Source organism: Brachyistius frenatus, unplaced genomic scaffold, assembly GCF_029030835.1.
Source record: "Brachyistius frenatus isolate BFR_SWC_R1_liver_20210118 unplaced genomic scaffold, ASM2903083v1 Contig_116, whole genome shotgun sequence".
NCBI classification, from domain to species: domain Eukaryota; kingdom Metazoa; phylum Chordata; class Actinopteri; family Embiotocidae; genus Brachyistius; species Brachyistius frenatus.
Genome location: NW_027210715.1, coordinates 428636 through 451586, shown reverse-complemented (window position 1 = coordinate 451586; position 22951 = coordinate 428636). Strand labels below are relative to the sequence as shown.

Genomic DNA, 22951 nt, shown 5'->3' with positions numbered 1-22951 from the left:
AAGCAGACCTGTATGGTCGAGTGGCCAGACGGAAGACACTCCTCAGTAAAAGGCTCATTACAGCCCGCCTGGAGTTTACCAAAAGGCACCTGAAGGACTGTCAGACCAGGAGAAACTGAATTCTCTGGTCTGATGAAACAAAGATTGAACTCTTTGGCCTGAATGCCAAGCGTCATGTTTGGAGGAAACCAGGCACCGCTCATCACCTGGCCAACACCATCCCTTCAGTGAAGCATGGTGGTGGCAGCATCATGCTGTGGGGATGTTTTTCAGCGGCAGGAACTGGGAGACTAGTCAGGATGGAGGGAAAGATGAATGCAGCAATGTACAGAGACATCCTTGATGAAAACCTTCTCCAGAGCGCTCTGGACCTCAGACTGGGGCGAAGGTTCATCTTCCAACAGGACAACGACCCGAAGCGCACAGCCAAGATAACAAAGGAATGGCTTCGGGACAACTCTGTGAATGTCTTTGAGAGGCCCAGGCAGAGCCCAGACTTGAACCCGATTGAACATCTCTGGAGAGATCTGAAAATGGCTGTGCACCGACGCTCCCCATCCAACCTGATGGAGCTTGAGAGGTCCTGCAAAGAAGAACGGGAGAAACTGCCCAAGAATAGGAGCCAAGCTTATAGCATCGTACTCAAAAAGACTGGAGGCTGTAATTTCTGCCAAAGGTGCTTCAACAAAGTATTGAGCAAAGGCTGTGAATACTTATGTACGTGTTATACAGTATTTCCGTTCTTTATTTTTAATAGATTTGCAAAAATTTTAAACAAACTATTTTCACTTTGTCATTATGGGGTATTATGTGTAGAATTTTGAGAAAAAAAATGAATTTAATCCATTTTGGAATAAGGCTGTAATATAACAAAATGTGTAAAAAGTGAAGCACTGTGAATACTTTCCGGATGCACTGCATGCATGAATCTGTCTGATGTAATAAATAGCAATATGAATCACCACATGAAAAAAAATGTAGTTAGCAATGAGGGAATAACCCACCTTTCTGCAGTTTCTCAATCTGACACAAATTTCAGGAAACACTCAGTTTCAGTTTACAATCATTGTAAAAGTACAAAACCTCTCATGGCATGACCCAGGACAGAGTCAGATGAGCAAAGGAGAAGTTCAGAGGGAGACTTAAGTGTGACTGAAACATTTTGAGTCACTGTACCGGCAGCAGGAAAGCTTGTTTTTCTTGTTTTTTGTTTGTTTTTAGGCTTCCTGCAGGGTCTTCCTCTTGAGGCGCAGCCTCTCTTGATGCACGTTAAAGCAGAAAAATTATAAAACCTTCGGTTTTTTTTTATTTGTTCAAAGATGTTTTGAAAGGATAAAAACCAAAAACATTTGGTAGGCTACTCTACAATACAAGCTCAATTGTGTGACAATGGGAGTCAGTGTGAAAGTGAATACATACGTTCATCGGAGTTATGCCTTCATCTATAACCTCCCTCACAGAGTAAAGGTCGTTTTACTTGTTTCACCGGGGAGGAGCGTGCGGAATAAGCGCGTGCACGCTCTGGTCTTAATGATGAGCGGTGGATAGAGACAGCTCAACAGTTACTGGATTATGAGCGAGCACATAGTGCGGCACCGAAAACGACCATTTTTTCTTTCAGCAAGTTGAGGGACCGAACTGATATTTGTGTCCTTTGCTAAAGCAACACAAACACGCACACAGCGTCTTATCAGAGCAGAGATTTAGAAAACAAAGATAGTCGTGCAGGCGGTCAGAAGCTGACAGGTCAGCCTCGCACGGGACATCTCTGACGAATAACTTCTGAGCAAAAGCATCTTCTGTTTTTTCAGGTGAGTGAAGTAAAGGCTGCTATAGCCAACCGTTAAAATGCTCCATGAATGGGAAGTCTCCAGCCAGGCGGGAGAAGGGCATCATTAAATCATTTAACCTTTTTGGAATTGAGGTGCTGTTGCCATCATAATGTGTCTCTGTCATAGTCGGTGCTCTGAGTTGTGGGGGCAAAGACACGCGCTCAGTCTGTAAAATGTAATTATCTAAGTTGAATTCTCAGTAGGACTATATTATATACTTGAATGAATATGACCACAGTAGGTTTAACGTTTTCAGCGGTTAAAAGTAGCTTCTGAAGCTCTTCAATAATCTGAAGCAATTGTGTAAGAAGTCTGTTGTAGCTACACAGAAAACGAAATACCTTGACTTATTGATGATAAAGACATAATAATAATCATTATTATTGTTATTATAAATAAAAATTAATTTATTACACTCAGAACGAATGCAGCTACGAGTGAGTCACGCTGCACCTTACTTTTATTTATTACTTCTATTTATTACCTTACTTTTATTTATTTATTTTATTACTTTTATTGAGCGTACAGAATTTGTGTAAATGGTCTGATCCACTTGAACTTTACTGTAATGCAAGACAAATACTTTGTTTTAAGTTACATCGAATATATATAAACCCTTGAACCCTGTTTAACCTGTTGTCTTTTCTGTTTTCCCACACATAATTCGAGCCATCTACAACTAATGATTACTGAATTTTTGACGATTTTATTGTGCCAGTGTTACACAAAAACGTGGAATACAGATGTTGATTTTGATCAAGCAACGCCACATGGAATACTCGCTCACGAGGGTTTTAGCCCCGTGCGTGCTCTGTGCACATCACTGTGCGGCACTCTGTTTGCGTGCATGAGAAGAAGTCTCGTGAACGTTTGATCTTTTTGAGCTTTATGATCTCATATTTTAATGTATATTAAAATCATTTAATGTATATCCAAACTATGAACTGCAATAACTTGGTGATTATAAATGTTATTATTTTTGGGGGGCATTATTAGGCCTCCTGCCTATACTCCCTGCAGGATGAGCACCAGAAGAGCCAGATAGAGAGCTATCATCGTGGCATTTTAGTAGGCAGGGTGTCTCTATAAAATTGAAGTCATGAGACTCAAGAGCTCTAAACCAACTAACTCACGACTACATGTGCGATGCCTGTTAAAAAGTATTTCACAGGAGTGTATAATAAAGATAATTGTGTGAGAAAGAGCGCTCAGTCTTCCTACTCAGACTGACAATAGTGAATCAGATGGATTCTCCTGTGTTCTTGTTTTCAATATGGAAATAATTTTGAGGAGACAAAGTTGTCTCAGTCCAGCTGAAGTGGCCTGAATTGTAGAAGCCCTACTGGGGTTTCTTTAGAAATGTCTCAACTGCCACTCTGTAAACATATTACTATCATTTTGAATGTTACAGTTGCTTATGTACTTAATTATTGCAAATAACAGACACAACTCGTGACAAATATAAAATAGAGGTGGTTGTTTTGTTTTGAGTTTTTTCTTTTCCTACTGAAATAAAAATGTCTTAAAAGTAAGTTTCCCTCAGCTATAGTTGATAGATAAATCACAGACCTTTAGGCTGTTTGATTTATTAAACTTACTTTATTATCTTTGTTAATAAGAGATGAACATGTATTCATACAGTTATGATAGTTCTTTTAAGGAGGCAAAAACATGCCGATTTAATTTATTAATGTCAATCTAAATTAAATTAGTTTTCTGGTGAATGAACATGGTTAACTGTAACTGTAGCTAACCCCACATGATATAATATGGGGGTAATATCATGTTTACACTGAATATTGGATAATATAGGCCCAGTGTCACTCAGACAAGTACTCACTGTGTTTTAAACATCTACATTCATTCTATTTCTTTATTGAGGAAAGATAAAAAGCTGAGGAGTTCCCCCTGAGTAGCAGAGGGTGAGTGGTAACATAAGGGAAGTAACTATACTGTAGCAGCCAAATTAATCTATATAATAACCTTTGTGCTATTATGTAACTGAGGTTGGCCCACTGATCCCACTGATAAAACATTAAGTTTATAGAGATAAACGGTGGTATGCGTCAAGGACATTCTATTGTTTAGTCCTGACATAAGGAACACCTCCAACCCCAGGAAGTAGCTGTTCCTGCTACATGTTGATCATATCTGACTCTCCGTGGGGGAGGCCAAGGACACATTGTGTTACTATAATTGAGCTCATGTGAGAGTACAGATAGAGGGGTGGAGCAACCTGGCATCTACATGTTGTGGCTTCTCTCCTCGGCCGAGCTGCTGCCAATAAACATAATGGCGTTGACACCTAAAATGGCCTCCTCTGCCCTCTCCACCTCTGCTCCACGATTTCCATCACAGTATGTATCATAAAAGCGCAGTGAAGTATATTACATTCATCGTTAAGTTGCATTGAATGGATAGTGTTGTGTTGGTTTGGTTAATTCTGTAAGGTTAGAGAGACTTCACGTGTTCAGATTTGCATATACCCGACAGAGCAGGCTATCTCTGAGTGGTGCTGTTCAAGTTAAGAGAAAGAAAGAGCGATTAATTTATTAATGCCAATTTAAATTAAATTAGTTTTATATACAGTATATACTGTACATTGCATTAGAAAAAGTAGATGTAGTCTTTTAGTTTACTTTTTAATTATTTTGTATTCCTTGTGTTACAGATTGAAACTTTTCTGTTAACAATAACAGTAAGTTATACTATGTATAATAGTACACTGGTGGAAGTAATACCGGTAACTTAAAAATAATGAGTAATGGCAACAACAACGATAAAAATAGATTTTATCGCTCTGAAAGTTGTGAGCCAGATACACAGGCTCAGATTAATTCAATAAACAAATCATGACATTTCCAGATCTTTATCAAGCAAATAGCAAAATTAACAAACAACCAGGTTTTTAAGGTTTAAGTTCTCAAGAACTGACGTTTTCAAATTGCAAATGAGTCTTACAAGAATACACCAGTTCCCTAAAGTTCTGACCAAAAGCCAGCGCAAAGAAAAAAGAAAAAAATAATAATTTATACCTGAATTTATTTTTAAACATTAGTTTTGTGCTTATTTACTTATTTTGCTACTACCATGCTACTGTGATTGAAAACATTGTATATACTAGGTCGATAATGTATTTAGCATTTGCTATATTTTCAAATGTATAACTATCATTTTGATCAGATTTTTGTTATATTTTTTGGGGTGATGTGTTGAACTCGTTGATGTGTCTAGTTTTTCTAATTGCTGTATTGTGCTCCACATTGTCACATGAAAAGTATATTGATTATGTCGGTTAGTATTACTTGATTGCAAAATTTCAATAGTTTTTAATTGAATGCTGGGAAGGTTATATTTATTATATGTGAAGATACAGCGTGTCAAAAGTCTGCAGAGATGGACATGAAGCTTGTTTGCAGTCAATAAAGCTCATTTGACTCCGTCCCACAATCGTCATGACTAACAAGGAAAATTCAGCCTTTTAATTCAATTCAATTCAACTTTATTTATATAGCGCCAAATCACAACATAGGTTATTTCATGGCACTTAACACATTAAAGTCCTTACAGCAAGACTTTACAATATTATACAGAGAAACCCAACAATTCAACAATTCCCACGTAAGCTAGGAGGTAAAAAACTCCTCTTTAAGGGAGAAAAACCTCCAACAGAGGGAAGGAAAAACTCCCTTTAACAGGAAGAAACCTCCGACAGAACCAGGATCAGAGGTGGGCGGCCATCTGCCTCGACTGGTTGGGGTGAGAGGAGAGCAGAGAGAGAAAAGGACAGCATAGATACAAGACATGAACTGTTGGTGGAGACGACGAGCGAAAATGTAAACCGCACAACACAAGAACAGAAAAATTAATTTTACTCTTCACAGTCATGCTTCATGTGACAAGTCACAACCAAGTCAAAACGACATGAATTGTTTTGTTTCATTTCATAAAGGTACAAAAATACATGTATGGTTTCATAGATTTACATCAACAATATGTCACTTTTAATTCATATATAAAAATACAAACCTAATTTACAGTTACAGTACAAATGTATTTTTTGATTGTATCATTTTGCCGCTTAATTCATCTGAACTTCTCTTTGATCTGGTGTTTGATATTCAGGTAAAATGACCTCTCAAAGAGCGACGGTGGTGCTTTCACTGGATGCTGAAGCCGTGGGCTCGCTCAAAGAAGGAGTCAATTTCAAGAAAAACCCAGAGGACGCTAAATGTTACATCATATACAAGAGCAACGATGGCCTTAAAGCATGCAGAAACCAATGCAAACACCAGGGGGGGTTGTTCATTAAAGACATTGAAGATCTGGATGGCAGGTGAGAGCAGTCTGGCAGAAACAGACAACATAGATTATTGTTTGTCTGTCAAACTTTTCAATAGAGTTGTCTTGCTGCTGTGTTCCCACAGGACTGTTAAATGCACTAAACACAACTGGAAGTTAAACGTGTCAAACATGAAATATATGAATCCACCAGACAGCTTCTTGCAGGATGAGCTCGGTAAGTTGCGTCTTCACCCTGATCTATATTTAGTTTACCACAGCAATGTTTTAAATGGGCCCTCCTCCGAATTCACATGTTGCTAGAATAGTTTATAGTGAAGGAAATCATTATTTGATCCCTTGCCGATTTTGTAAGTTTGCCCACTGACAAAGAAATGAACGGCCTATAATTGTAATGGTAGGTTTATTTTAAAAGAGAGACAAAATATCAAAAACATTTTTTTTTTCCAGAAAATCACATCATATAAAAGTTATAAATTGATTTGCATTTGATTATGGGAAATAAGTAGTTGATCCCCTGGCAAAACATGACCCTACTCGGTGGAGAAAGCGTTGTTGGCGAGCACAGAGGTCAGACGTTTCTTGTAGTTGGTCACCAGGTTTGAACATCTCAGGAGGGATTTTGGTCCACTCCTCTTTGCTCACTCCTCTTTGCAGAACTAAACTGGTGGAGAACCCCTATAAATGAATAGTCTGACAACTTGGGCCAGAAACTCTTGGCAAGAAAGCAAATATGCGTATTTCTCACAATGTCAAGCTGTTCCTTGAAACTGATATGTTATGTATAACATCGATGGATCACACACTGCAACTTGCTGCATAGGTGCTGCTCCTGGATAATACAACTTAATAACTCCGAGTTCAGCTATCTGCTCTGTCCTGAGGGGTGTACGATGAAGCAAAGTTCAACATACCCAGGGTTTCTCTGTCTGAGCTGCTCAGTAACTCTCAGTCAGAGATAAGCTGTTCCACGACGGTGGTTATCAACCCATCTGTTAACTCAGACTTTCTTCTTTTGGCTCTGAGCGCATTCACGAAAAAAGAAGAGGTGTTTGTAGTATCTGACCAATCACAAACATGGACAAGAGTACAGACAGCACAGCCACATAATTTACAAATGAGGAGAAAATTAAAATTTTAGTAAAATATGAAGTCTTATAATATCGCCTGCACTAGCGCACAGGAAGACTTTAATTACATGTGTATTTCTTTAAATAAATGACTTTACTCTTAACATACTCTAATCCACTTGTCTCGATTCATAGCATACCCATCTGGTTCACCTACATACAATACGCACGACAGAGAATGAAAAGTACATTTCAATGTGATCGAGAGACACACAAAAGAAAACTTCCTGCAGAACAAACAAGCAGACACACTTTTGTATTTGCCCAACAAGAGACTGATACGCATGTTCCCACTTAACTGTAACTATCAAATAGATTAGTTTCAATGCATTTGTCAACAAAAGGCATAACAGTAATAAAATCAATAAACTCTAAAAATCAATTATGAATAAAACATATAAGGTTATTTATTTGTATATCACAAGATATACAAATGAATACTTATTTATTTAGGTTATGTATTTGTATATCCCAGGGTATACAAATAAATAATTATTTATTTAGCTTATTTATTTGTATACCCCGAGGTATACAAATAAATAATTATTTATTTAGGGTATACAAATAAATAACCTGCATACTAAACGTAAAGAGGCATGCTTCTACAGTATGAAATGCATTTATTCAAAAGCGATATGACATGGCAGTGTTATCTTTATGTGTAGAGCATGAACACATCTAGTTCTCGGGGGCTCAGTGGGCTCGGGCTGCACCATTGGCCAGCAATCGTTTAGATTATATACTGTGGCTCTTGCTGTGTGTGTTGTTGATGGGCAGATTATAACAACAGACCAAACTCAATATAAACCACTCGTGTGGGATGACTGCAGAAATGAGCCAGAGAGTTCTCATCGGCATATCCAGCTCGCATGATGAAGGCTAAAACGAGGCCAATTTACACAAATTGAACAAGACTGGCCTGACATGATAGTCTAATGTAATCAGAAATATCCAGTCTCCTCTGCCTTTCTCATCTATCCTTCTTTCACTGTTATTTGGGTTCTCCTTTCATTTTCTACATTAACAGATGCATTTTAGCTACACAGAATCAATAGTAATCAGCTTCCTAGCGGAAATGGGACATTGCCTATTAGCTTGACTTGTTTTTCATATGTATCATCATAAACTTAAGGCAGTACTTGTAATCAAATGCCATGATGACTTAAAGCCCCCAAAATCTTTCGACCTCTATAACATTTTAGAATTAAATATGAATGACTTCATAAGCAACAACCAAAGGTAATGTTGAGAAAAAAACAAACCACCTTAAATATTTTACATCAAGAGTGTTACTCTTTAAAACAAGGCTTATCTGCTACACCAGAGTACCACGAAGTGAGATTAGTGGGTTAGCGAGGTATGTTGAGACTAAAGGCAGGGCTGTCAATGTCACAAAGCTGGCTCTCTTTTAAGATGGCTAGGTCACCATGGTAACTTATACTGCAATCCTAACCTGGCCAGATCACCATGGTAGGTTATGTTGAAGATACCGGATGAAAATGTACAAAACAACCAATCAATTCTCTGAAAAATGTCATCACCAATTGAAGAAGATCCGTGGAGCTCAGTGCACGGAGGGAGACAGTCCTCTGTGGAGTGAGACAGACAGTCCTCTGGGGAGTGAGACAGACAGTCCACTGTGGAGTGAGACAGACAGTCCTCTGCGGAGTGAAGCACTCCTCTTTAGAGCGAGACAGACAGTCCTCTGTAGAGTGAGACAGACAGTCCACTGTGGAGGTCAGCGTGTTCACAGGCTGACAAACCTCTCTGGCTTTCTCCGGTGGTTTTTATGAGGTGCAGATTTATTTTGTTGTGTTTTTTTTACTGATATCATTCTACAACAGAGACTGACTGAAGCACAAAGGCATTGCACTTGTACTTATAAGATATACAGTATGACAGTAAACCTACCTACTGCTTTGAAATATATTTTTATATTTATTTCTTATTTGCGCCGCAGTCTGTTTGACACCTCTGAGGCTGCAGCTGAAAGGATAAGACTAAAATGTTCACGTCATGAGAATGCATCAAATAATACATTCATTTGATTAAAAGGTTTAATTAAATCTTCAAGTCCCCTTTATGGTAAGGTGATATTATACGTTTTTCAACTGCGGCTACACATTCACACAGTCAGCAATTTTTTTTGTAGGCTACATCCGTCCATCATTCAGCTGCTGCAGCTGTGCTGCTTTTAGTTGGAATATGTTCAACTTTATATTTTTCCAAAATTATAATCTGCTCCTCGTTTGTGGCTCTGCTGTCAGTTCACTTGTCCATGTTTGTGATTGGTCAGGTGCTACAAACACCTCCCCTTTTACTTAAACTCACTCATTGCCTGAAGTAGAAAGCCTGAGTTAACAAAAAAAGTTGATAACCACCATTGTGATACCGATTAAAGTTTCCGCCTGTTGAGAAGCTCAGACAGAGAAAGTCTGGGTATGTTGAACTTTCTTCGTACTACACTCCTCAGGGCTATGTATGAAGTTTCATGTTTTCTTTTTGAGCTGTTATTGTCATTATCATGTTAAAAACAGTTGAAGAGATTGTGGGTGTGTAATCTCAGTCATGTCATGGCATGTCATTTTAATCAGTGTCTTCTCCCAGCAGCAGAAGGCAGCGGTTTTCACAGCTAATTTCCAAGCAGACAATAAACTATGCAGATTTGATATTTCCTGACTGGAAATACATGAGATCACCTTTTTCCAACTGAAGCTCACCCACTAATGGGAAGAAGACACAAGAAATATGGTACTTCTTGATGAGTTGGAGTAACATTTGTGTTCATGAAGGTGACAATTCATTGGTCTATAAGAGGCTTACAGAAAAAAAAACTGGTTTTGAGAGGCTTTAAATATGGAGGTTACAACTGCTGGAGAACAATATTTTAGGGTATTAAGGAAAAATTATACAGCAGTACAGTATTGTGTACTTATTTACATTTGTTATGTAGACTGTAAGTGTGTAAAACAGAGTCTCTTCAATGGGGCAATAAGAAACAGTTTGTAAAAAAACCTCAAAGCAAACAAAACTATACTTCATGGTTCTTATCACCACTTGCTCCGAAGGTTCATTCATAAAACCCTCTCGAAAGATCCAGGACAGTAAAGATTTCTGCAAACACTAATGTTGATGCAGAATGATCACACAGAGAACACCTGTTGTCACTCACCAGTATTAAAGAGAAGAAAAGAAATAAAGCAAACAAACCAGATGAGTAAATCGGATATAATTCGAGCTTTACCCCGAACAAGGTCATATTACTTTTGTATACACCGTGGACCGGGGGCCAGTCAGTCACAGGGCCAACAGAAAGACATTAACGCTCGCAGTCAGACTGAATTCCAGTTCAGAATAAACACTTAACCTGACGCGCATATCTTTGGACTGTGTTCATTAAAACTTCACACATAAAGGCCACAGATGAAGTCCAAACCCAGAACCTTTTTTTTCCTTTAATGAAACAGTGCTAATCACTGCACCACTGTGCCGCCCTAAATCAGTAAACAGATATAAAAATATATTGATTAAAAGGGAAATCCTGCAGTAAATGTAGATATGATATGTTAATAGTTTTGGTTCAGTATGTAAAGCACTACAAAAGTGGAGCTGTGACCGATTTCTCTGCATCTCTTAAGGATATAACCAACTAAACCTGAGTGTTTTGTCACACACACAGAGGTCGAGATCTCGGATGATGGGGGGCTTCAGTTGTTGGAGCTGAAACCCGTTGATCCCTGGCTCGCGGACCCTCGGGAGCCTCTGGAGCTCCAGGAAGGAGAAGTGAAAGTTTGTATTTTGCTATTACAATTTGAGCAAGAACAGGTCATAAGAATGCTCATTCTTTTTCTGACACTTTTAATTTATGGACGTTTTCAAAGACTGTGATGGAAATCGTGGCGATGAGGTGAAGAAGGCAGAGGAGACCGTTTTGGGTGTGTAAGACAACCCTGACAGTAGCACAAGCTGGTTAAATTTGACCTATTTAATTTAATCAATCATCAAGCATTTTCTTAGGCATAATGTAGGTGTCACTTTATAGACATTTTATATCGGCAGAAATATTTATTTTGAGCCGATGTCAATAGTTATTATTCAAGTCATGTGTTCCTGGATGATATATATATATCCACATTGGGACCACAGCTGCCTCTGTTCACAGTTTAATAGCGTTGTCAGATCTGTTTTTGCACACAGAATCATGACGGTAATAATGTGACGCCTGTAAAGCTGAACTTTTCTCCCAGGTGGCCTACATCACCCACGCCTGCATGGAGCTGCAGCTCGGACAGAGGCGCTTCATGTTCGACCCCTGGTTGAAGGGTCCTGCGTTTGCCAGGGGCTGGTGGCTTCTCCACGAGCCTCCGCCAGACTCCCTGGACAGACTGTGTGCTGCAGATCTCATCTACATTAGCCATATGCACTCAGACCACCTCAGGTAAACTCTGCCACTGTTGTTAAATCAAAGAAAAACATGCCATGTATTCTACCTTACAAAGGATGAGGGCAGGGACACTGAAGATGAGGAAAAAAAGGGGTTTCAGCTTGGAAGTCCTTAACCAAATTGTACAGTAACCTTCATATTTTGCCCTATTATGAATAATTGTCACAGACCTCACATCACATAAAAAAAAAAACATTTCATATACTGCACTCAATATTTGAAGCGTCTTAATGACTCAGAGACAACACGGTATCAATAAACAAAATGTTTTCTCATCTCTTCTTCAGCTTCTCTATTTGTAGCCTATCACACAACTAGTTTGATAAATGAATTATTTCCATTAAAATGTGCGATTTAAAGTTTGAGTTTAACTTAAAATAAACTTAAAAGGGTGTCAACATGCAGACAGTTTGCAAAATAATTTAAACTGAGGATTTGACCTGTACTGTATCTTTTGTAGTTTCCCAACACTGAAAGTCTTGTCAGAGAGGAGGCCAGATGTCCCCATATATGTTGGTGACACATCGAGACCAGTCTTTTGGTCGGTGAAGTGATGAAACTCTATTTAACCCATCACAACAATTCATTTCAAACCCAATTTTTTGTGTGCATTACTCCATTATTTGCATTCCCTTCTCTCTGCTGGCATGCAACAGGTATTTGCAGCAAAGTCAAGTCAAGCTGACCAATATCAACGTCATTCCTTTTGGTGTCTGGCAAAATGTAAGTCACTGCTTCAAACATCTGGTCAAAAGGAGCAGTTCCATTGTCAAGTAAAATTTTGTATTTATGATATGATTTTTGAAATAATGGTCTCACTCAGATTGACGATCACCTGAGATTCATGATCCTCATGGACGGTGTACATCCTGAAATGGACACCTGCATCATTGTTGACTATAAAGGTGCACATTTTTCAGTCATTTTCATATTGTAAATACAATCACTAAATTTGAGAAAAAGGTAAATGTGATTAGATTGTTAAAATCTGTTTTCAGGTCACATGATCCTCAACACCGTGGACTGCACCAGGCCAAATGGGGGCAGGCTTCCACAAAACGTGGATTTGATGTTGAGCGACTTTGCTGGGGGGGCATCGGGATTCCCCATGACCTTCTACGGGGGGAAATACAATGGTGGGGCTCACTGCACTGATCTGAACTTTCACATCTGAACGCACAGCACAGAATAATGAAATAATAAATAATAACCTCACAACATAGGCACAGTAGTGAGTGCAACAGCTGTCTGCAGTAATAAATAGAATGACACCATGTAGGCAGCATGCAGTGGTTTAAGGTTAGTTGCTGCAGTATGAGCACACAATCTCTATAATCCAATGTAGACAGTGCAGTAGAGTGTATAATGGTTGTTTTTATGTTTTCAAAAGATAAAACAGGCTCTCTTTTCATGTAAGAAATCAATTTGAGATTTTTTTTTTTTAGGTTTTACATGTGTGCTGAACATTACGCTTTTTTTATTGGCTGTCTAGCTAAAATTCCAGATGCTGCACTTAATTAATTTAATCTCTTTTTAAAACATGGATTAAATTGAACATCCATGGCATGTGCTGTTGTAAAATGCACACATTCTTTCTTTTTGGAGTTTATAACAAGTTTTGAATTAAACAGGGAGACCGGAAAGTAAAATGGGCATTACCATGCTGATATGGAAAGTGAATTATTCATCCCATCCATCCATTATCTATACCTCACATTGGGCGAAGGCAGGGTACACCCTGGACAGGTTGCCAGTCCATCACAGGGCCACATAGAGACAGACAGAAACAAAGACCATTCATGCTCTCATTCACACCTAAGGGCAATTTGAAGAACCACCAATTAACCTGAGGTGCATGTTTTTGGATGGTGAGAGGAAGCCGGAGTACCCGGAGAGAACCCACGCAGGCACAGGGAGAACATGCAAACTCCACACAGAAAGGCCCAGGCCCAGATTTGAACCCAGAACCTTTTTACTGTGAGGTGACAATGCTAATCACAGCACCATCGTGCTGCCCCTTTATTCATGTACAGAGTAAACAACAGTTGGCCAAATATTGATTGATTGAGTGTGGCACACCTTAATAAACCATGTGGGGACTTAATTTGAAACCATCAACCTGAACTGCTTGAACTCTGTTAGATAGATAAGACTTGAACCAGTTGTAAAAACAAATTAACAAATGACTCAATGGTTTTACACGGTCAATGGTGCAAACACTGCTGACATAAAGCAAATGGTGTTTATCTGTTCAAAGATTCCTGGAAGGCTCAGTTTATCAAGAATGAAAGGAAGAAGCTGCTGAATTACAAAGCTCTGCTGGTGAAATCCCTGCAGCCGAAGATCTACTGTCCATTCGCTGGCTACTTTGTGGAGGCTCATCCATCAGACAGGTAGAGTTTGAACAGACTTGTAAATTACAGAAAAGGATAAAAGGGTTTGAATAGCCTTTATAGCTCCCTGACAGCAGATGCAGCTGATGTGTTTAACTCAGTTTCAGAACTGGTTTGTGTGGTGGAGAATTCAATGTCTTTACTCTGGTTTAAAGAAACAGCAAAGACTTAAAGTCTTTAAGATGGTTTAACAAAGGTTCGAAGGCAATACAAAGTCACACTTGCAAGTATGGATCAGTGCAATGTTCAAACTGACTGACAAAGAGGAATAGAAAACAGAATTTAATTTATACCTCTGTGTGAATAGTCCACATGACTAGACAGAGGAAAATAAACTTTCATTTCAACAGAAACAGGATGTATCTGCACTTCTGGCCTGAGTGAAAGGTGTCTCAAGGCCATAAACTTAGTCATATCTGTGTTATGGTTAGGTATGTGTGGTTGCAACTGTGTACTGTATTGTGCAAAATGAGGTCAAGCGTGCGGAGGCAGCTGTACGTGTGGAAGATGAGCATGAACAGTATATCAGTGGTTAGCCACGGTTATAGGTCATTTACACTTACAGTTTGGAGCTGATATTTTATACCTGGAGATTAATCAACAATATAGTTAAGAATAACTGTTACATTTAAACAGTAACTACATGTAAAAATCTGTCCTATCCTTTTTGAGTCCTTCTAAACGTTTCCGTTTGTCCCTGTCTCTTCTGTGTATGTGTGTAAAGGTACATGAAGGATACAAATGTCAAAAACACTGCAGAGGACCTCAGTGCGCTCATCAATGAGCTTGCGCCAAACATCTTGACATGGACACCCAAGCCCGGTGCTGTGCTGGACCTCGGCCTCGCCCTGAGAGACCCCACTAACAGGTTGACAACAGTTCAAGCACTGTGTGTGTTTTATCCCTTGTCTAAATATGACAAAGTGAAAAGACTGTTGATTCAGATATTACAAATTAGACAAATCACAAAACTTACAAGCTGAGGATTTCTCCACTGGCTTCAAAAGCAAAACCACAACAGCTAAAGTGTTAGAAGTATTGTTGTCCAGAGAGAAGGTGTCGGTCTTCTTCCAGTCAGAATAGAACATAGAACATCTGGGTGTTTATAACATAGATTTGGGTAAATGAAAGCACAGTGGTGTGAAAAAGTGTTTGCCCACTTCCTGATTTATTTTTTTGCATGTTTGCAAAAAATCCAAACCCACATGGCCCTGTGTGAAAAAGTGTTTGCCCCATAAACCTAATAACTGGTTGGGCCACTCTTAGCAACAACAACTGCAATCAAGCGTTTGCGATAACTTGCAATGAGTCTTTTCCAGCTGTGGAGGAATGTTGGCCCACTCATCTTTACAGAGTTGTTGTAATTCAGCCACATTGGAGGGTTTTCCAGCACCAACCACCTTTTTAAGGTCATGCCACAGCATCTCAATAGGATTCAGATCAGGACTTTGACGAGGCCACTCCAAAGTTTTCATTTGGTTTTTCTTCATCCATTCAGAGGTGGACTTGCTGGTTTGTTTTGGATCATTGTCCTGCTGCAAGTTGGCTTCAGCTTGAGGTCACGGACAGACGGCCGGACGTTCTCCTTCAGGATGTTTTGGTAGACGGTAGAATTCATGGTTCCATTTATCACAGCAAGTCTTCCAGGTCCTGAAGCAGCAAAACAGCCCCAGACCATCACACTACCACCACCATATTTTACTGTTGGTATGAGGTTCTTCTTCTGAAATGCGGTGTTACTTTTACGCCAGATGTAATGGGACACACACCTTCCAAAAAGTTCAACTTTTGTCTCGTCAGTCTACAGAGTATTTTCTCAAAAGTCTTGGGGATCATCAAGATGTTTTCTGGCAAAAATGAGACGAGCCTTAATGTTCTTTTTGCTCAGCGGTGGTTTTGGTCTTGGAACTCTGCCATGCAGCCATTTTTGCCCAGTCTCTTTCTTCTGGTGGAGTCATGAACACTGACCTGAACTGAGGCAAGTGAGGCCTGCAGTTCTTTGGATGTTGTCGTGGGGTCTTTTGTGACCTCTCGGATGAGTCGTCGCTGCGCTCTTGGGGTAATTTTGGTCGGCCGGCCACTCCTGGGAAGGTTCACCGCTGTTCCATGTTTTCTCCATTTGTGAATAATGGCTCTCACTGTGGTTCGCTGGAGTCCCAAAGCTTTACAAATGGCTTTTATATATAAAACACCGGTTTCATAGTGATACAGCAACACTCGGTGATGACTAGAACTCACTTGTCGAAATGAATGCTGTCACCGGCAGGTTTTGAGCCCATCCCAATTTGTTTTCTTAGAGCCCATCTGCTAAAAAACCCATTTCATTGGCATTATGCTGCTCTCCAAGGGGTGGTTACAGATGTACCTATGACAGCAAAATGTCCCATAGCTCTGATTCACTTCATTTCAAATCCTGCTTTCAGTGGAGGTGATGACATACGTTTATAATATTTCTTCAAAGGTACATGCAGACCTAAATTTCAAAATGAAAATGCACTTTCTGGAGCCCTGTTAACATACAGAGCCAAAGGTTTACAGGTACCCACACTTTCCTCTTAATATAATTTTGATTGAGGTTGATTTTGGTTTTTATGGAACTTTTTCTTCATTAAGTCTTCTTTTGACTGTTGAAAGGAAACATTTTCATCTACATCCTGAGAAGCATTCATGACTTGCTGTACAGTCATAAAGGTTTTTTTTACGATGCAAATTTCTGTCTGCTCAGCCACAAGGCTTGTAGTCTTCGGCCTACCAATTCTTTTACCGCGTAAATGAACCCTAATTTATTTTGTTGTATTTGGGTAAACCCACTACCTTTTGTTATCGCTAGATTTTTCTTCCTTACTTGCACGGTCACCTCGTTACTCCTCAAACTGACAGACAACCGTCTAAATAGGAACTCTCAACTCTCAGTCAATGCTGAGCAAAGTGAGATCTTTTTTGTGTGTGAACTAATACTGAAACACGCAGCTGCCCAAGAAACAGTAGTAGCCATCCAATTCCTTTTTAACCCTTGAAATCGTGCTACTATCTGGAATAGGAATAATGGCCAAATTATGAAAGAAAGAACCAAATTGTAATAAACAGAAATGATCATTTAAACTGCAAAGGATGACCTCCAAGTTCTAAGTTTAATATTTATTTTTTCTACTTCCTTTTCTACAATCAACCATAGTGAGGCCATTACTAACCCCCCAGCCAATACAAAAATCTACAAGGACAGCTGGGAGTTCGACTTGTACGTGGATGAACTAAACAGCGCCATCAGCAGTGAGATATTTAAACATCAAAGCTGGATCCAGTTTTATTACACCTGGGCAGGCTTTCAAAACTACAACCTGGTTGTGCGGGTAAATATAGACCGTCTCTGTTCTGCTGCAACAGCTACCGCAGAAACTGTTGGCTCTTCCTTGGCATAAACTTTCCTGAATGCTGCAGCCTAATGTCTGACATTTGGTGGCATGCATTTTGTTCTTGTGCTTTCTTTTCTATTTTAGAGTTACAGTGTGAAAACGTCTTGGTATACTCTAGGTCTGTGGTACTGTGCCTCACTCCCACCCTCTCCCTGTCACTTCTACTTTCTAAAAATGGAAAAGGGTCAAACTGCAAAATAGGAATCCAAAAGATATGCAGTGTTTCAAATCATTTCTTCCCTTAATACTCTTACATATAGTTCACTGTTAGTACATTTGCGGTGCTTGAATTTCGACAGGGTCGTGCTGTCTCAAATCACACACTGCTGTTCTGCACTTAACAAAAAATAACCATAACATTTGAATGCATCACCCAGCAACATGTCTGCCGGCTACATTACTTAGGGATATCATATTACTGATGGCTTCTATCCAACAGTGGTATAGTGATACTTCATGAAAAATAAACACTTTTGTGTGGATTTGTATAACTTGCATTTGTACTGTGTAGTACAGTGTTCCTCAACAGTTGCAGCTTTCTCAGGTGTTGCAGTTTTGCAAACTTTAAGATGGTGGTTCCTTCCTTGTAGCCACAAAGGTGACCGCTAAGGGTGAAACATGTCCAGCGTTTCATACTCAATTTGTGGACCGTTTTAGCTATGACAAATCTTTAGTCTTGATATTTTTTTAGCCTTTGCAATTTTAGATTTGAATATAATAGAGGAGAAGCTGTGAACAACACAAGAATGACTATGAAGAAGTCGTCCCTGTATTCATGGTATTTTTATTGGGATGACAATATAGGTGCAGACATTCAAACAATATAAATAAATTTAGACGTGAAATGACACATTTTCCTCTGTTGCACTGCAAGCCAATCATTGTCAAGTATAAGGAGGTGATGATGACAGGACGCAGGTCTGTCATACAAGGTTTGGTAGTGCGCTCTCAAAATTGTATTGTGAAACCGAAACTAACCGTAACAGATGGACACAATGAAACTGGTGACGGACATGGTCCAGACACTCAGGTGTGAGAACATCCCAAGATTTAACAGCCATGCTGGCTGATGTCTGTAGCCGCACTGAAAGACTCAAGTACTTTGAGTTAAACACTAATAAAAGCATGCTAAATGGCAATGCTAACATGAGAATGTTTACCTTTCTCTCCTTCTTAGCTTAGCATGCTAACATTTAGTAATACTAAACATAATGTAGGTTGACAGTAATTCATTATATAGGTAATTGGTGATTAAAGTATGGGACAAATGGATTGAATTTAAAAGTAAATGAACCATGCAAATCTGGTCTTATTACAGGCTGCATGTGTAAAAAGCAGCAGCGTCATTCAGCTCAACAGATACCACGACTGCCAGGACAGGCAGCCTACAGGTCATTTCATGAAACGTTGAGATTTAAAAAGATGGTACTCTGCTCTGTTTCCTCATCGCCTCTTTCCCTTTCTTTTAGTTTTGAGTGATTCCCACTGGTTGCTTTCTCTCAAAAGCTGTTCCTTCTGGTGTTAAACGATTCTCTCTTCCCTCTTGTAGCTGCTTCGTGTAAGTGGATGTATATTTGATCAAATGCAAATGTCTTGACATTTAGGTCATTGAAACAGATGACAACTTTGAACCCCTCACTGGCGGCTATGACTATCTGGTGGACTTTTTGGATCTGTCATTTCCCACCACGAGGCCTGACAGAGAGCACTCCTATGTGGAGGTAAGTCCTCGTGACTAAAGAGGAGAGGGACCATCCAGCTTATTATCAGTGCACAGTTTAAAAGAAAGCATCCGTGATGGTATGAGGGTGCATTAGTGCACATGGCATGGGTAGCTCACACATCTGGGAAGAAACCATCAATGCTGAATGATAAATACGGGTTTCGGAGCAACATATGCTGCCATCCAGACAACGTCTCCTTCAGGGAAAGCCTTGCTTATTTCAGCCAGACAATACCAACCTGTTTTCTGCATGTATTACAACAGCATGGCTCTATAGTAGAAGAGTCCAGATGATAAACTTCTTGAAATGAAAAATACAACAAGAGAACCTGAACTGTTAAGAACCTGAAATCGTTTATCAAGCAAGAATGGGACAACATTTCATTTTCAAAACCCCAGCAACTGGTCTCCTCAGTTCCCAAACATTTACAGTGTTGTTAAACAAGGTGATGCAACACATAAACATGCTCCTGTCACAACTTTTTTGAAACGTGTTGCTGCCATCAAATTCAAAATGAGCAGATTATTTTCAAAAAAACAATATCTCAGTTTCAACAATTTTTAGGTTTACATGATTTTCAAATCAACGCATTCTGTTTTTGTTTTCATTTTATTCCGCGTCAACTTTTTTTGAAAATGGCGTGGTACTACTGTGGATAACACTTTCCGAGCTGATTGAATATGCGCCTTCAGTATTAAGAAATGTAGGTGCTATACTCCTAAGTATATGTACAGAACTGCAACTGCAGTGCACAGCAAACATACAATAATTTAAAGTAATTGTTTTGGCAACAAATTTCAAATAGCCAGTTAGCCATAAGCCTGCACACTGCAGACAAATTAGAGATGCCGAGATCACCAAGTGGTTGTTGGTAGGCCACTTAAGGTGCAGCGGTATACCAGTCTCTTTCAGTGGTATATTAGTCTCTTTCAGTGGTATAGCAGTCCACACACACACACACACACACACACACACACACACACACACACACACACACACACACACACACACACACACACACACATATGTAGCTTTTTGCGTTGACAGGGTAATAAACCCTAAAGTTTCTTGGTCTCCTTCTTCAAGATTAAAAACAGGATTGGGGTGATGAGGTACGTGGTGCTGCACGGCCGTCTCTGGGATGACCTGTACATCGGCTTTCAGAACCGCATCAGCCGAGACCCGGACATCTACCACCACAAGTAACCACACAATCTTGGCAGCACAATGCACTCAGGCTTTACTTTTGCTCTGATTCATTGTGGTACACAACGTGTGTTGGTCATGGTTTGACCTTTCATCTGTTCTGTTGGTCTTCAGGTTCTGGAACCACTTCCAGACAGAGCTACCAGTTTGCAGGCCAGACTGGGACCGGTTCCTGCAGCGGGTGACCCCCGTCCAGGAGGACACACCACAGGACAACTCTTGGATAGGGAACTACTGCGTAGTGTTATGAATTAGGATTGTGGATTTATGAAGAACAATTTCCTCAATTTCCTCATTTTTCATTTCCTCATTTTTCATTGTTTTAAGTAACTCCAATTGGGTATGACACTACTGTATTTTAATAACACTGTGAAGTGATAAAGCAGCTGAAGGGTCAGAAAAAGACACATAAGATAAGAAACTAGTTCCTCTGTTGGTCTTCAGGTTCTGGAACCACTTCCAGCCATCAAAAATAAAGTCAGAGCGATTAGTCAGCATTTTTTGCGCAAATAAACTCAGACCCATTTTTGGTTTGATTGAAGTCAATGTTGTGGTTCACTTAACCTGTGATTTGAGAAAAAAAAAAGTGCCCCTGTGTCTTAAGCAAGACACTGAACCCTAAGTTGCTACTGAAGGCAGATGAGCACATTGCACAGCAGATACTGTATGTCGCCATTGTTGTTTGAGTATGTGTGGGCTATCTTCTTCTTTTTCTTCTTCTTCTCTGATTTGATTTCATAACTGTTTTAAATGATGATAATAATAATAATAATAATGAAAAATAAATAAATAAATCCTCCTGCCTAGTCCTGTTTCTTTAAGAAAACAGAATAGTGCCCTGCAGCACTCACGCCATTCTTCATTCATTGCAAGAATTCCCTCCAAACTCCATCTCCGTCCCAACTGACAAATTTTCTCCTTCAAAATGTTCCTGTCTGTATTGTGTCTACTACACTTTAGAACAACATGCTCCACATCTTCAGCAACATTACAAATAATGCACTTATCTGAGGCGATTTTTGCCATTAAATACAGAGTTGAGTTTAGTCCTGTATGCCCGAATCTTAGCCTTGAAGATATGACGTCCTCTCTTCTATACTTCCCTATAGAAATGTCTTCCTTTGTTGTCCCACTTCTTCTGCCATAAATCCCGTACTGCCTCTCTTATCAATGATTTAGCCTCCCCCTTTCCAAAAGGAATATTCAATATCTATCTCATCTTTTAGTTGTAGTGCTCTCTTTGCGGTCATATCCGCCTTCTCATTGCCCTTCACACCTACATGAGCAGGAACCCAGCAAAAATTTACATTTATTCCAAGTCTTTGAAGTCTCAACATTATCAGAGATACAGTATTTCCATCAATAAATCCTCTCTTATTGTTTGTTTTGACTTCAAGCTGTTTAAAGCTGCAGCAGAATCTGAACAGATGACCCCTCTCTCAGGCCTGACCTCTTCTACCTATTGTAGTCCAAAGATTATTGCAACGATTTCAGCTGTAAAAACAGACAATCTGTCATTAATTTGTTTGCTTATGATCACATAAAATGCTGGTATGAGTACCCTTGATCCTACGTGTCAACTCCCTGTGTCTTTAGTTCCATCAGTATAAATAGACATATACAGTATTTATAATAATTATTGTTGATATATTTTTGAGTCTGATATCCAATAACATTCAAATTTCTTTCCATCCATTTTTTCTTCTTTTCCATGAGTGTTAAATCCACATTGTTTACTGGTAATATCCCAGGGGAAAATTTCCCCACATTACACTCCAACCTGTTTACACCGTATTCTTTGGCTATTGTACTAATAGTCCAACCAAATCCTTTACCTTTAAATTGGGTGTATTCCCAACAATCACACAGCACATTTGATGCAGGAAGTTCCTCTCCAGATCCCTTTAGCTTCACCCAATATGCCAGAGCTAGTTTTGAGAGTCTTAAGCTTAATGGTAATTTGTCAACTTCCACCAGCAATGCATTGTTTGGGATGGATTTAATTGCCCCCAAGTCTTAGAGCGCTGGACTGAATTGTGTCTAATGTTTCTAATGTACTCCTGGCTGCTGCTCCACACACCATACACCCATAATCTATACACAATCGTATAATGGCCCTATAGATATCCAGTAGTGACCGTTTATCTGCTCCCCATTCATAACCAGAAACTGATCTCATAATATTGAGCATCTTTTTACATTTAGTTTCAATATGCTAATATGAGTTCTCCACAAAAAAAACTTCATCAAACCCATTTTATACATTTTAATCAATAGACTCTCCACATAGAGTCATATGCTTTCTCGATATCAAAATAAACTATAGCCATAATCTCCTTCAGACTAATTGCTTTCTCTGCCTCGTTGCTAACTTTTATTAAAGCGTCAAGTGTCGATCTACCTTTATGAAAACGTATATGATGGAAATCGTGGAGATGAGGTGAAGAAGGCAGAGGAGACCATTCTGGGTGACAACCCAGTGATGTTTATTGGCAGCAGCTCGATCG

The 22951-nt window shown here is 39.4% G+C and overlaps 1 protein-coding gene across 2 annotated transcripts; it reads left to right on the top strand.

The window, feature by feature from the left end:
* Nucleotides 1-1549: 1549 nt before the first annotated feature.
* cmah (cytidine monophospho-N-acetylneuraminic acid hydroxylase) lies at nucleotides 1550-20741 on the top strand. 2 transcript variants are annotated; one of them, XM_069713202.1, is made up of 15 exons: nucleotides 1550-1811; nucleotides 5958-6168; nucleotides 6260-6351; nucleotides 10944-11053; nucleotides 11512-11702; nucleotides 12169-12249; nucleotides 12365-12431; nucleotides 12532-12613; nucleotides 12707-12844; nucleotides 13966-14101; nucleotides 14826-14969; nucleotides 17277-17451; nucleotides 19119-19235; nucleotides 20325-20440; nucleotides 20559-20741. In XM_069713202.1, exons 2-15 carry the CDS (start codon nucleotides 5963-5965, stop codon nucleotides 20692-20694), a joined length of 1791 nt encoding a protein of 596 aa, XP_069569303.1. In that variant the 5' UTR covers nucleotides 1550-1811; nucleotides 5958-5962; the 3' UTR covers nucleotides 20695-20741. The 2 variants fall into 2 exon arrangements, with proteins under 2 accessions (XP_069569303.1, XP_069569302.1); XM_069713201.1 differs by having other exon boundaries at nucleotides 14826-14990.
* Nucleotides 20742-22951: the final 2210 nt, after the last annotated feature.

Excerpts from the sequence above, each read along its gene's own strand:
- cmah (XM_069713201.1), top strand. The coding sequence starts at position 5,963 with ATGACCTCTCAAAGAGCGACGGTGGTGCTTTCACTGGATGCTGAAGCC. Across the intron at positions 6,169-6,259 it reads ATTGAAGATCTGGATGGCAG|GACTGTTAAATGCACTAAAC; the intron begins GTGAGAGCAGTC and ends GTGTTCCCACAG. Across the intron at positions 20,441-20,558 it reads CCGGACATCTACCACCACAA|GTTCTGGAACCACTTCCAGA; the intron begins GTAACCACACAA and ends GTTGGTCTTCAG.